The 15,646-nt window shown below is 36.2% G+C and overlaps 1 protein-coding gene across 2 annotated transcripts in view; it reads right to left on the reverse strand.

The window, feature by feature from the left end:
* Positions 1–697: 697 nt before the first annotated feature.
* The window catches only part of RAD21 (RAD21 cohesin complex component), a 29,832-nt gene continuing 14,883 nt past the window's right edge, over positions 698–15,646 (reverse strand). For both annotated transcript variants that reach the window (XM_042972875.1, XM_007075572.3), the window contains exons 5-14: positions 13,939–14,045; positions 13,054–13,260; positions 12,450–12,575; positions 11,991–12,113; positions 9,803–10,026; positions 8,267–8,426; positions 7,680–7,828; positions 4,795–4,944; positions 3,440–3,523; positions 698–2,425 (exon numbers count right to left, since the gene is read on the reverse strand). In XM_042972875.1, the coding sequence (XP_042828809.1) occupies positions 2,234–2,425; positions 3,440–3,523; positions 4,795–4,944; positions 7,680–7,828; positions 8,267–8,426; positions 9,803–10,026; positions 11,991–12,113; positions 12,450–12,575; positions 13,054–13,260; positions 13,939–14,045 (1,522 nt within the window). In that variant the 3' untranslated portion in view covers positions 698–2,233. The remainder of the gene's footprint in view (positions 2,426–3,439; positions 3,524–4,794; positions 4,945–7,679; positions 7,829–8,266; positions 8,427–9,802; positions 10,027–11,990; positions 12,114–12,449; positions 12,576–13,053; positions 13,261–13,938; positions 14,046–15,646) is intronic.

A 15,646-nucleotide genomic window follows, 5' to 3' on the forward strand; every position in this document is an offset into this window, starting at 1 on the left:
TCCCCAGATATTTTGGCATGCTGTATTCTAGACTCCATCACTTTCACATTAGGTTATAATTTTCCCCTAGTCTGTTTTACCATAGGTGGTGAGCCTCAAATTGAAGAATGTTTGGGTTTGAGTACAATAGGTGCTTAGTAAACACTGGTTTTCCTATTACAAACAGCAGTAAACTATTTAATGCTTAAGATTTAGCAAGGCTTAAACCATCTTAGTTTCTTAAAGCTCACAGTTGGGAACAGGGTAAGGCTGAATGTGCACAGGTAGGGACATGTCAAATTACTGAATGCCCAGGCTTTCAGTAGCCTTCTCAGATGGGCTCAGGAAACCTCCAGTTCATCGGCTAACTTTGTTTAGGGCTGCAAGGGCATATACCAATAGGCACGTCATAATTTGCAGGTACTTAGCAGTTACAGGGATATATCTGTGCCCCAAAGATTCCTCAGCACTAGCCATTGGTTACTTTCATTTTAATTTCATTACATGCTAATATATATCATCACTGTATATCTACCCAAGTTTCAGATCATATGGCCCTTCTGTTGACAAAGACACTATTCTTTCATTTTTTTTAACCCAAGACTTCTTGAAAAATTCACTATCTGTATGAGCAATTATTCTAGAGAAGGCAAACAAAAGATGAGGCATAATTAACATTTTTCCTGGGGAACACCATCAACAAAACAATACTCCAAAATTTACAGCTTATAACACAACTTTTATTAGAAAAGTTATACATAACATAGCATCAACTATTTTCAAGAACAATATTAAACCCGATAAGCAACAAAACCAGACTAACAAAATGTGTTAACAAGAAACTAATGACCTTTCTATAATCAAACATTCAATTATCTACAATGACTTTTTACAAAGGGAGAAAAATCCATGGTTTACAGGCACATATTGAAAATAAAGCTGCAATAGCAATTTTATACAATTACCATTCTCAAGAAACTGAATCATCAAAACAGTAATTACGAGTTCACTAATTTAAAACATTTCACATAATTTAAAATTATTGGGTATACACTGAAGTCTGAGTTTGAAAAGTGATTTTTTTCCACAAAAGTGCCAACATTTAAGCTAGAACTTTCAGTGTAATTTTGCCCTAAAAAGTTAAGACATATTTTGAGAATCATAATAGTCACATAATTTCTGGTGCTATCTGGTCTGTTAATAATAAAGCCTTTATTTGGATGTTTTTCTTAAATTACAGGAAACCGGATATAGGATTTCTGTTGCAAAGCCATTAAAAATAAAGTTCCAAACATAGGAGTGTGCAGCATTGGGAAAAGATCAGTACTAAAACTTGTAATAAATATCAGAGAAGCCATTAGTTATTAACAGCATTGTCTGCTTAAGGGCTAAGTCAACCAGGTGTACAATTTCCCATCAGTCTGTCCTTTCAGTTGGCATAGCAATTTCTATTTTCATGATCTGAATACTCAAATATATCCAAACATCTTTTTAAAACTTTGATTTATAGCTTCTGGAAAGTTATAAAATGTTTTTATATTTATTCTACTCTAAAAAGTCTACTTTGGCTCATTTTAGAGCCTCACTAAAACAACAGATTTCAGGATAGTCAGGTTCATTAAAAAGTTTCAAATGGAATGACTTACAAAATAGAACACTTTAAACCAAGTTCTATCATTTTGTAGCTGAAAGGTTTTACTTATATATAGCACAATTTCACACGCCCTCTTGGTCATTATGGAATTACACTTTAAAACGTATCTCAAGAGGACAATTTGTTTTGGGCACCATCCCTAAAAATAGGTGTTAAGATTGCCAGTGTTACTAGTGGGAAAAGACAACTTCTTTCTGTCAAAGACTCACACCATAGTTCTTAATTAACTGTCCAGCGTTTTTTTCCTGACATGTTTTCCTTTCCACTGCAATAATGGAGAACTAAGATAAAAATCCCGACTTTCAACTGCTACTCATCATCACATGCGCCAATATTGCACACAACTGTTCTGAACTGTTAAAATGATCTTCTGGGTCCTCGGGTGTGCTTGTTTCTCCATCAGAACACAAACACATCCATATAAGCAGTTTCCCTTAAAGATGAAACTGATAAATTTAAAATACTGGAAAATGAAGAAAAAGGCAGAGACTTTGTACAGACAAAAATCTAAATTTTCTCAAAGGGTTTTGTGTGCCCTACACATGGGGGCAATTTGTATACACTAGTGAAATGAACACTAGCTATAATGCTTCTAGCTGCTCAAATAATGTGGAACCTTGGTCCAGGTGTTGCAATGATGTCACTGTATGGTTCTTCCTGTGTCAGCTCGATAGCTTGTTGCTTTTTAAGAACCAAAAAACTGTAGAATTTTGCTGCAGCTTGCTTTCTGTTTGTGTTTCGACATAACTCAAGCAAACTGATAGATTCAGCTCCAGTTTTAGCAAGAGCTCGCTGAAATAAAACAAAGGAAGAATTAAAGTAATCTCACAGGAAAGTGCTTTTTTTTTTTTTTTTAATGTTTGAGAGCCAGAGCATGAGCATGGGAGGGGCAGAGAGAGACAGGGAGACACAGAATTGGAAGCAGGCTCCAGGCCCTGAGCTGTCAGCACAGCCTGATGTGGGGCTCGGAACTTATGAGCTGTGAGATCATGACTTGAGCTGAAGTTGGACACTGAACCGACAGCCCCAGTAAAGTGCTAATATTAAAAAGATGCTAATTTTGGATACTAGGAAGAGTATACTATGTATTCTGGTGGGAGTGGACTTTTTTCAATAGTGAGTGAAGGTAAAGGGGAAAAGCAAATGTGATACGATAGTAAAACTGAGCACTAACTCTTCCTAAGATTTCAACTTATTTTTTTAATGTCTTTGAGAGAGACAGAGAATGAGTGGGGGAGGGGCAGAGGGAGACACAGAATCTGAAGCAGGCTCTGAGCCAAAGTCAGGTGTTTGAGCCACCCAGGCGCCCCTCAGCTTATTTTTAAAAATCTCTCGATCCTTTGACTCTATTTTGGGAAACCTTAAGCAACATGCCTGGTATTTCATAGATGCTCAAATAATGATCCAACAAATACAGTCAATGATCCCTAAAAAGTAGCAGACACACAGAGGAATTCCATAAGCCACCACCACAGTTTACCTTCGCAGCATAACCACTGCAAATTGTTCACCTGGATGCTTTCCAGGCTTACTCTTTCTTTTTTAAGGCCTTATTTGTTTGGAGGGGGAGAGGCAGCGTGGAGCATGACACAGGCAAACTGTGTGATTATGACCTGAGCAGATATCAAGAGCTGGACACTTAATGGACTGAGGCAGCCCAGGCTTACTCTTGGCATATGTATTGGAACACGTAGTGCTGGAAAAAGTGTCACAAACGTAGACTTTCTGGTTATAGCATGTTGCTTTTTGAGGGAGCAATGTCAAGTCTTCACTCAAGTCTTTCTAAGTATGGACTGGCACACGTACCTGAAGACCATGAAGCATCTGCTGAGTCCTTTTATTCCATCTTCTTTCTTCTTGATCCTGATCACCTCCAGAAGCATCTTCATCCTGAATGAAAATGACCCCACCCGACACATAAAAAAGCTGACAAAAGTGTTCTGCAAAATGTTATCCTTAAAGGTCTAATTTAAATTGTGTATTGAGTAACAGAAAGTATCTGTGTCTAGTATGAACTTGCCTAACTTACAGAAGAAAGTCTTCTGTAAGCAAACACTTAACTGAATATATAGCTCATCTCCTTGCAGACTGGTACCAAAGAGCATACAGATTAGCAGATGAGGAAGTACTACTGGTCTGGATAGTGTTTTAAAAGAAATGGGCTAATACTTGATTTTACTTGCGCTGCCTGGCTCCCAGTCACCTGCAGACCTGTCTTCTGTGAAGCTGGCATGGGGCGACTGCTATGCCGGAACTACATACCCCATTTCCAAGAACCGGGAGTTTACAGCTTCATACATAATAAAATACACAAGAATTTTAAATACTGACTCAACACTGAGTCCGAGATAATGTGGCATACATTAGTGCATAGAAGAGTAGCAGCTCTGGGGCTAAATCCTGACTGTAAAAAAAGGTGGTACTCAAGCACTAAATGGTTATAAAATCTATGGTTGGCATGATGATGATAAATTATAAATACAGATACTCATGAAAATATATACCCAATCCATAACCTTTAGTCTTTAGAAGAAATTTAAACTTCCTGGAAGATATTTTATTAACATTTTTATTGTAAATTTAAAATAGCTGACAGCATCAAAATAATAAATCCTAAGTTACCTAGAACAGCCTCAAAGGTCCAGAAAGACCCCAAACAGCCAAGAAAAGCCATTCTCAAAGCACCTCTTCTTTTAAAAAAATAAAGCCATTCAAATCTTTCTTTTAGCCAAGTCACATCTCACCCCAATCTAATGAAAACAAAACTCATGGAAAATGGTTATGTGCTTTCCAGGCCACAGAGAGCAAGGTCATACCAGAGGCAGACACTAATAGTAAGAATTGGCCACAAGATAATAAAAGCAGGTACAAACCACCTAGACTTTAAGAAATCCGTGAGAGGGCAGTCGTGTGTCCTTCAAAAGCCCACAAGGGAGCCAATGAGGTATAGCAGAGCATAAAACTTGATGTTCTTAATGATGATCCAGATCATTAAGAATTTGGTTAAATTTTGTTTATGTGTGAACATTTTTCATCACTGTGATGCTCAACATCAATTACCTTAGCTCTAATATGAGAAGTAAAAGAGAGCTGTTTTAAGATTTTTGCTAAATCTGGGATGGGAATTTATTCATCAGATCTCTTTTCCAGTATTTCCTTACCTCCTCCTCCTCATCATCTTCCTTCTCCTTCTCTTTCTCCTTCTCTTTCTCTGGTAGAAGTTCTAACTCTGGAATTAACTGACAGATATTTGGAGGCTCTTCTGGGGGCAGCTCTACAGGGGGGATTTCCACCTGCTCTACCTGCTGGGGCTGAAACAGTAGAAAGAAATACTGGGTCATATTGCCATACTTCCTTAAAACCAAAACTTGATCTGTTCTTCTTAAAGAGCTTTAACATTAGGGTACAGAAAAAATTAACCCATTATAACAAAAGTGTTGTGTTCTTATACTTACTTTTTAGGCATCAAATACCTATAAAGTCCATGTGAGAAAGTTGTAAATCACAAGAAAAACTAGGGAACAGAAAACCCCCCGAACTTTGTCTAGTAGCATTTTAGGAAAAACCATACAAAACAGACCCACCCACTAACTCTAAGGCAACGCAAAACGGCTTTAACGTTAAATAGCCTGTACTATCAACCATTACTACATACAACTGTCTTAAGATTATTACAACTACTAATGGGCTTGCCTTGGAGCTCTTACTGGCAGCAAATTACAGGAATGAGGAGACTATCTTTCTGAGTCCATCTCTTGAATATCCTTCCTCTCACAGGCTTAATGTAAACAGTGAAGAACATTACAAAACAAGTTCCTCCAGGATAGTAGTACTAGAGTAACTCTCTTGATACCTGTTTCCACCCTCATTCCTGAGCTCATACAGGAAGATGCTCTCCTTGACAACTCTACCATCAGAGGGCACAGGAAACTAGTTCTTAAAATTGGCATTAAAATTGGCAGAGGAATCTTCTGCCAAAACCTCCTGATGGAGGCTGAACCAAGAGCCTAAGGTTATAAAAAATCATCCTTTTGCCCAGATTCATTTATTCTATAAACTTAGGATTAGGGAGCCTCACACTACACCTTACTCCCTTTATACTTATTTTAGTTTTCCTATCCTACATGAACTTGAGGGTAGCCAGATGTTACTTCATGACCAGTATATTCTGATTATTTAATAAGATAGCCTAAAATGGTCTCATACTACAGGAACCTGGAACAGAATAGAGAGCCCAAGAATCAACCCGTGTATATATAGCCTACAATGCGGAAATCTTATTTCAATAATGGTTCTGGAAAAATTGGACCCCTATCTTATACCACACACACAAATCAACTCAAAATGTATTAAAGACTTGAATGTAAGATCTGAAACCACAAAACTACTAGGAGAAAACACAGGATGGGTAAGCTCCTCAAAATAGGTCTTGGCAAAGCATAAGAGACTGTTAAAAACTGAGAACAAATTGAGGGTCGATGGGGGGTGGGAGGGAGGGCAGGGTGGGTGATGGGTATTGAGGAGGGCACCTTTTGGGATGAGCACTGGGTGTTGTATGGAAACCAATTTGACAATAAATTTCATATACTGAAGAAAAAAAAATAGGTCTTGGCAATAAAGAACAAATAGACCTACATCAAACTAAAAAGCTCTGCAAAGGATGCTATGGATAAAAGGAAAAGGCAGTCTATAGAATGGAAAAAAATCTTTGCAGATCATTTATCTGATAAGGGGTTAATATCCCTAATAAAGAATTCACACAATTCAAGAGCAAAAATAAAACCAGTTTGATTCAAAAATGGACACAGGAGGTGAATAAACATTTTCCAAAGACCCTAGAGATGGTCAAAAGGTCCATGAAATGATGCTCAACATCTTTGAAGCAAGGAAATGCAAATCAAAACCACAATGAAGGATCCCCTCACACTGTTAGAATGACTAGCATCAAAAGAGAAACCCTTGTGCACTGTTGGTGCAGCCACTATGGAAAACTGTATGAAGGTTCCTTAAAAGATTAGAACAGCACTTCCACTTCCGGGTATTTATCCAACAGAAATGAAATCACCACCTTCAACAGTTATCTGCACCCTCATGTTCACTGCAGCATTATTTATAACAGCCAAGATATGAAAACAACGTGTCCATTAATGGATAAAGAAGATATGATACATATACTATGGAATATTTACCACGAGAAAGAAAATCCTGCCTTTTGTAACAACATGGATGAACTATAAAGGCATTATGCTACTTGAAGTAAGTCAGAGAAAGACAGATACTGTATGCTCTCACAGGTAGAATAAAAAAAGGTTAATTCATAAAAGAGTACAACAGTAGTTACTAGAGGTTAAGAAGATGGTCCAACAGTATAAACTTACAGTTGTAAGTTCTGGAGATCTAATACACAGTATGGTGATCTTACAAGTTCTCAGGACAAGAAAAAAAAATCACGTAAGACAATATATATATGTATGTGTGTTGGGAAAGGATTCCATAGTATCAAATCATTATGTTGTATACTGTAAAGTAATACGTATGTCATTTGTATCTGTCAAACTGGAAAAAACTGTTCAATCTTGCTTACAAGGAGAAGAAAACCTATTAAAAAACTGGTCAGACACCTGGAACTAGGTGTTAATTACAAAAGTGACAACCTGTGTTCACTTTACTCATGACATATTTGATACTTAAAGAATTTAACAGGTTCTATATAATGATTTTCATCTTTAATCTACAATTGTCAGATTCACCTGGACTATTGTCTGAGAAAGAAAAATAATAAACTGGACCCAAGTTCAGAATCAAGGATTTCACATTAACCAAGGATGGTCATGTTAGGCCCCTCTGAAACAAAACTATCCAAGAAGAGTCAGAAAGGCTCAAACTCCCAGATATCTTCTCCCACTTAGGACACACTGTGTTCACATCTTCGGTTGCCATTCTTTCTCTCTAGACCCATTCCCTGCCATTAATACTTCATAAGAGCTCCTTAGATAACCTTATTACTAGGGATCTAAAATTCTTAATGACTGATATGCTTACTTACAGGGATCACAGGCTCTGGGTCAATTTGTCCTGCTTTTCGCTTCACTCCCTGGGGAGGTGGTGGGGGCATGGCTGAGTCATCCAAGTTTGTCCTGCTGGTCTCCATCACGGACTCCTGGAGGCGGCTTGGTTCTTCCAAAATGGGCTCATCTGCAATTGGTCATATGAAGAGGAGATGTGGATCATACACTCATTAATAATATTTTAGAGAATTTACTTTTTAATATTAATATATTAAGAGTACTTTTTCTCTAATGAAGAAGGCCAAATAAATTTTACCACCTCTCCCCGCCCCCCCAATATTACTCAAGTTGCCAATACATTTAAAGGTGGAAAAGGGCCTTAAAAGGACAAGTTTCACCACCTCCAACCCAATGCAGGATAATCCTTTTAGCAGAAGATTACTCAGCCAGTCCTACTTTAAACCTTTCCAAAACCAGAAAGCTTATATTTAACAAAGAAATCGAACACTATAGTAAGGAATGGATTTTCAGGTCCAAAAATTTGAGTATACCCCTTTGTTCCTGATTTCTTCTACTCTGCCAATATACAGGTAAGTCATCAAGGAACTATTCTAACAGAACATACCGATAACATCACGCTGCTGGTGCTGCTGCTGCTGGTCCTCTCTGGGAACCTCTGGATTTTCAAATTCTTTGAGGAATTCATCCAAATTATCAGCCTCTCCTCCTTTCCTCCTTTTTCTAAGATCTTCTGGTACTAGTGGTGTAAGACAGCGTGTAAAGAGCTAGGGAAAAAAAAAAATCTCAATTATAAAATAAAAATCATATTAAAATCCACCACTGACATTTCTATTTTCCATTAAGTACATTTTAATATAGTTGTATGATTTCTACTTCATGTTAAATCCACACTTCATTCCGTCTTAATTTTTAAATACAGGTTAACAAATTGTAAGTACAGCAATTTCAGAAAAATCAATAAAGAAAAATTATCCACTATCCTGTAACCTGGAGAGAACACTAAAATTTTAAATTTGTTTGCCTGCAGTTTATTTTCATATTCATACACTTACTCTAACTGGAAACATACCAAGTGGTTTTACATACTGTTTTTTTTTCACTTAGTTAATAAGATTTCCATATAATACTATCATTTTTAATTTTAATAACTATTTAATATTCCACAGAGTGGAGATATATATGTACATGTGTACATACCACATTTGAACCATTTTTTTGCTATTTTGTTGTTGCTCTATTGCAAACACTGTAATGGACCATACTCACAGAAACGGCTTTTTTTCCATATTTTGAATTACTTCCTTAGGAATTTTCCTAATAATGAGATCACTAAGTCAAAGAGTAGAAATACCTTAAAGACTTTCTTCCAAATAATTCCATCACTCAGATTCCAGTAAATAAATTTTACAATAGCATTGCTGCTCTGAAATACTTTCTAGTAACATCTATCGTAAAATCAATTCTATGCATATTTCAACTTTAGAATAACAGTCTAATAGTACTGTTTCACTCAGCATTCTCCACTTTTGGACCTTGTTTTGGAATAGTATGGAACCTAAAATGAGTAGAAAAGAGCCTAGAGATGTAAGTAATTTTTATTAAATAAATTTAAAGCCAGAGAGATTTGTTTTGTTTTGTTTTGTTTTTTTTGAGAGTGAGCAAGTGCACAAGCAGGGGAAGGGCAAAGAGAGAGAATCCCAAGCAGGCCTCAAACCCACAAACCATGAAATTGTGACCAGAGTGGAAACCAAGTGTTGGACGCTCAGTGGACTGAGCCACCCAGGTGCCCCATCAGAGAATTCTTTATTCCAGGAAAAGGAGAACCACGCCATGGTTTGGCTTGAAAGCGGTATCTAAGGATTGTAGGCTTGAAGCACAGTGTATGCTAAGGTAATAGAATTAGTAATTTATCAGAGGTTGAGGAGAGAGAATTATTAAAAACCACAGCAGCTTTTTCATACAGAAAAAATTCCTTCTGCATCTTTTAGAAATACAGGTGTCAACACAATCTTTCAGATAGGTTATGTTCAGTATATTGTGATTTAAGTAAAAAAAAGTGCCATATAGTTGAAAATACTTGATCAAAAATGATTCAAAAGTTTTAAAAATTAACTTAAAAAAATTCTGCAAACTCTATTACCTTCAGTAGTCTGTTATTCCATAAAGGCTGAGCAGGTAAGGAGAAGAGTTTTTCCACTCCCCCTGTTTCTTTCCACATCATCAATTTCTTGGTGGGTGGTGCCAGATCCAAAGTAGTGACAATATCAGAATAATCACTGAGCTGGGCTCTAATGGTCTTACTATCCAACTCTTTGACACTATCAACAATCAGCTTCCTCTTCCTCTTGGCTTTTGTTTCTTTGACTGGAATGATAGAAGAAAATAAGGTCATTTTCCTGTGAGGCCATCATGAAATAAAGAGCCACCAGAGTTGGTCTCATTGTATCCCTACTTTTCTGTACACCTGGTAGAAAAACATCAAGAGGGCAGAATCCGTTTTAACTGATGTTTCTGGAGTACCATGTAGAATAGAGACTGGCATACACAATAGGTGCTTGATAAAAATTTGCTGAATTATTTATAGACTTTAGGCACAAAATGAGTAAAATAATTCAAGTGCCAATATATTTTTCCCATGTAGGTTTACAGTGTAAAAAGGAACCTATCATACTTGATTCAGATCTGGGCTCAAGAACTGGGTTTTGTAATTTATTATTACCCAAGTGACCACTTAGAAAAGTTAACTTCACCTTGCTTATCCCTTTATTTTCTCACTTGAAATAATGCCAACCACTTATAGGAGTTGTAAAATACTTAGTCTTCTGTAAATGGTTGCAATTATTATGATTTTTAGTGGAGAAGTTACAATTCACATATGGCACTTGTACAAGCAGACTGATGAAGTAAAACAAAAGCCCACACCCAGATGGACCTGGAGCTCTACTCTCCATCCTGCCTGTACTCGTAATCCTTACCAAAAACTCAGCAAAGTAGGCAGCATTCTCTCAATTTCTTAAGCTACAAATTCCTCAACATCACATCCTGTCAGAAATGTTATACCTCCACTGATTTTTATGTATAAAACATTCAGGGAGTTCAAAATTCAAGATTCAAAGAGATGTTATACAGTGACAGCCCCTGTACAACACTTATTCTCCAGCTACTGAGTTCCCGTCTCTGAAAGTTGAAGTTCTTAAAACAGACTGCAAATCCTGATTATTTTTTTTTTTTTTACTATTTTTTTAGAGAGTGCAAGTCAGGGGGGAGGGGCAGAGTGAGGGGGACAGAGGATCCCAAGTGGGTTCTGTGCTGACAGGCTGACGGTAACGAGCCCGATGTGGGCTCAAACTCACCAACTGCGAGATTACGACCTGAGCCGAAGTTGGACGCTCAACCGAACCACTCAAGCGCCCTCTGATTATCCTATTTTAACCAGTGCGGTGTACCTATTTTGCCTTATTTATAGCTCTCTACAAAATCGGTCACTAATACAGTACATATTGTACTTACTCATGCTCCCCTAACTAGTACTTAAGTTCCATGGGATAAAGACTTGTTTTTTGTTCTATTTTCAGTTTCTAAATAGATGTCTACCAAGCACACTTTATATACCAGAAGCCCAAGGCAATTTTTGGTGATCAAATTCTAGTTTTAGGTAGAAAAAAAGTTTATCTTGTTCTATTTAATTCAGGATACAGCTATCACTTTTATAGTGTAACTAATTTCAAGTATTCACCCCAAAGTACCCATAAACCATCTAGAAATTTTAGTTTCACATCTAATTTACCTATCTTAAATTGCCCTTTTTATTGAGAAACAGCACCCCAGTATGTTTGGCTTTGTTTCTTAATAAGCACTAAAAGTGCTTATTTTAGAATCACATTTCCAGTTAAAAAAATAAAAATAAAAAAATAAAAAATATTTATAAAATATAAAAATAAAAAATATAAAAATAAAAAAATAAAAAAAGAACATGCTTAGCTTTTCCCAGATGATAGCCCAACTCTACAGAACCTAGAAGAACTTTGGAAGGTAATCAATCTTGTAAAATGCCTTGTAATGTTTTCTAATTGTTACCTGTGATCTTTTTTGGGAACCCCCAAAGACTAAGATACACGTTAGCAAAAAACGTGTTCTCTATATTTCAGAGCGACCTGTACAGATATTCTGTAAGATATCTGGATTATAACTGAAGATTCTATAATAGATACCTGACAAAAAGAAAGAAGCTTAGTTATCTAAAACAAGAGTAGCAGATTAGAGAAGAGCAGCCAGAACTAGGACCTTATATTCTAAATTTTATATGTCGAAAAAGTCTATTTGCTCACCAGTGATATCAATAGGTTCCAAAGCAAAGGCTTCTTCCTCATTTGGAACAAGTGTTGTCTGATCAGTCATAGTTGGCATTGGTTCAACAGGATCCACCGAATCAGGACTATCAGGCCCACCCACTATAAAAACAGAAATTTGGTTACAAAAGCCTTGGGTATGTAATACATCTCCTACAAATGGCAGGACAAAATCCCCTTGAGAAACTGAAAGAAACCCACTGGTAACAATAACCAACACTTTTCTAGTTATGAAGGAGTTGCTCCAGACGTGAACCCTACTGGCCACAAAAGGGGAGGGACAGAGTTAAACATGAAAGAGAATAAGAACTAAGCACTGTTTTTAAGAAGATTTACAATTCATTAAAAGCTGGAACTTTTAGTTTACGGTCGTCTACATTAAATGCCTTTCTAACTACCATATAATCATGTCCAGGTCACTGAACAGGAAATGCTTACTTGATACGTTATCATCCTCATCCATATCATCATGTGCAGGCTGTTCTGGCAACATCACACCTGCCTCAGACAGGGCAGGGGGATCGTCAAAGATACCACCATCATTATTACTTATAAGTTTGTCATCTGAAATAGGGAATGTAATTTAGTTATAACTTGAAAAAGAAATGCTAAAAGAATAGCTAATCACTAGGAAATACAATTACATGAAAATCAACCAAATTAAAAAACTTCAACTTCCATCTGTTTCTCTTCAAGGTAGCATACAAAAGTATAAAACCATATACAAAAAAATTTCTCATTCTTAATTTAGATTTTCTGGTTCATATCTCTATTTAAAACATATTTACTTAATATAGATATCAAACACAAATAGAGAAGTTTTAAGAACTAGTAAACCTTAACACTCTGAGACAAGCACCTTTAAGAAAATCAGGTACATCATATTTTTAGGCTAGTTTCAGAGAACTTCAATGAAATCAAATGGTCACAATACACACATCTGTACCAAAAGAGCTACTTAAGGCATAAAATTAGTGACTGCTCTAAAACACCACAACTGAACAAAGAAATGTTATAAAATAACCACCTTGTTGTGACCTACCTAATATACCACCATCATTTCCTTCTCCAAAATTGTCATCCTTATATTGGTCTTCATATTCTAAATGGTTAATTTTCTCATTCAGATTGCTGGTGCTCTGTTCAGGCTCTAACAGGAGGTTAGAGGCGCTAGTGCTCACTAACATGTCGTCATCCTCAAAAGCGCTGCCTTCTCTCATTATCTCACGATCATCCATTCCAAAGTCGCCTGAACAAATTTTAGTGATAAGGTAAACAAAGTTACAAACATCACTGTTATAAAAGAAAGCACCTAACGATTTATGATAATTGTGATGCCACATCTACTTATGGAAGTCTTACTTGAGTATTAAAACATCTAGTTTAAACTTTAAACCTTTAGCATTTATATTTCATAAACTGATTCTGGGGCATGACTAGCAAATTCAAAAGTAGGATCCATATTTACATCATCTTAAATATATCAGGTAAATTTAAGTATGTATGTAGGTTAGGTCTCATAAATACTCAGATTTTGTTACAATGTGTTTTCATCAAGAAAATACTTCCGCTAACTTGTTTTAAACACTATTCAAAAAGAATAGTAGGTACATAATGAAATTGTTCCAAAGTGATTAAATGTATTACTTCAATATTCAAACTTTTCACACAGATCCATACATAGGTTCTATCACTGTGTATGGGGGACAGGAGTAGACAAAATCAAGTTTGGTGCATAAATGGAAATGACGGTTCATATACTGGTAGGAAGGCAAATTCTTTTTTTGATGAAAATACAGGAGATAAAATTTTGTTTTTCTGTCATCATAAATGTAACATATGTCTGGGTTTTCTTTTTCAAATTGCTAGTAGTGCAACAACATAATTCTAACATTAGCTAGTGTCTAGTGATCTGTTTCTCTATTACCAAAATCATTTTCTTGTAGAATACTGATGTTCCCAACTTCTTCTCTCATGGTTATTTCTTCCACTCTACTCTGGTTCAGGCTGAACTGCTGGGCCACATCTATGTCACTTTAAAAGAATTTCAAATACGTTTTAGTCTCAAGACTTACTGTAACACGTATACATTCATATATATATATATATATATATATATATATATATAAAATCCTAATTCTCTCTATAAGGAAAAAACATGCACACAAGTTATCATGGTTTATAAGTCTTAATATAGAATACTAAATACAATTAAAGAATCTTTTTCAGTTTTTTTTTTTTAACGTTTATTCATTTTTGAGAGATGGAGAGAGACAGAGCATGAGTGGGGGAGGGGCAGAGAGAGAGGGAGACACGGAATCCGAAGCAGGCTCCAGGCTCTGAGCTGTCAGCACAAAGCCCGATGCGGGGCTCGAATCCATGAACTGTGAAATCGTGAATGACCTGAGCTAAAGTTGGGATGCTTAACTGACTGAGCCACCCAGGCACCCCTACAATTTAAGAATTTTAACAGTGATTTGGAATTTATTTTGTATGCTTATTTAAAAATCATAAGTGACCGGCAGGCAAAATAGAATATGCTGAAATCACTACATAAGGTAATAGAGTATACAGAGGAAAAACTTAGAAGTGCATGGTCTAGACAGGCATGAGTTTTCATCAGGGTTGTGAAACTTACAGGTGTTATGAACACTGAAGCTACCCAGCTTTTCTGAGACTTTCTTCTTCTAACAAATAATCTCTATTATTTAAAAAATATTAAATAAAAAACATGTAACATTAAACAATATAGAATATCAGGAAAATTCAGAATGTAAATGCTTCAAAACAAAACATCCGTTTTTTTTTTTTTTTTTTTTTAGCAAATGCCAATAAAAACACGAGAGACTTCCGAAACATACCAACCAAATGCAGTTTACAGAATGTGTACAGACCCTAACTTAAACTGGGAGGAAAAAGGCCTATGTGTCAACGAGAGACATTTGAATGCTGACTGGATATCACATTAAAGAATTTTTAAGATGGGATTTGTTATGGATATATTTAGAAAATTCCTGGGGCGCCAGGGTGGCTCAGTCGGTTAAGTGTCTGACTTCGGCTCAGGTCACGATCTCACGGCTTGTGGGTTCGAGCCCCGCGTTGGGCTCTGTGCTGACAGCTCAGAGCCTGGAGCCTGCTTCAGATTCTGTGTCTCCCTCCCTCTCTGCCTCTTCCCAATTTGTGCTTGCTCTCTCTTTCTCTCAAAATTAAATGTTAAAAAAAAATTAAAAAAAAAAAAAAATTCCTTACCTCAAAAGAGATACATACTGAAGTATTTACAGAGAAAGGAAGATCTATATTCTTTAAAATAATCCAGTGTGGGTTGGAGGTTGAATTGGGGAAATACATATGAAATAAAACTGGCAATATATTCAAATTAAACAACAGTGCATGGGGTTCATTATACTAATCTAATTTTTGGCTGTTAAATTTCTATGATAAAAATTTTTTAAAAATGGAAGTTTAAGAGGAAAAAGAAAACAGGAAAGGAGCTAGATAGCACCTAGCATTATTTCACACACACACAAAAATAAATCAGAATTAGGAGTCATAGATCATTTTACAAAGCAGAAAAATTTGTCAAAAAAAAAAAAAATGGGGCGTAGTGTAAGAGTTTTCTGGTTGTCACTTGTGCT

This window comes from Panthera tigris, chromosome F2 (genome assembly GCF_018350195.1).
Source record: "Panthera tigris isolate Pti1 chromosome F2, P.tigris_Pti1_mat1.1, whole genome shotgun sequence".
Lineage (NCBI taxonomy): Eukaryota > Metazoa > Chordata > Mammalia > Carnivora > Felidae > Panthera > Panthera tigris.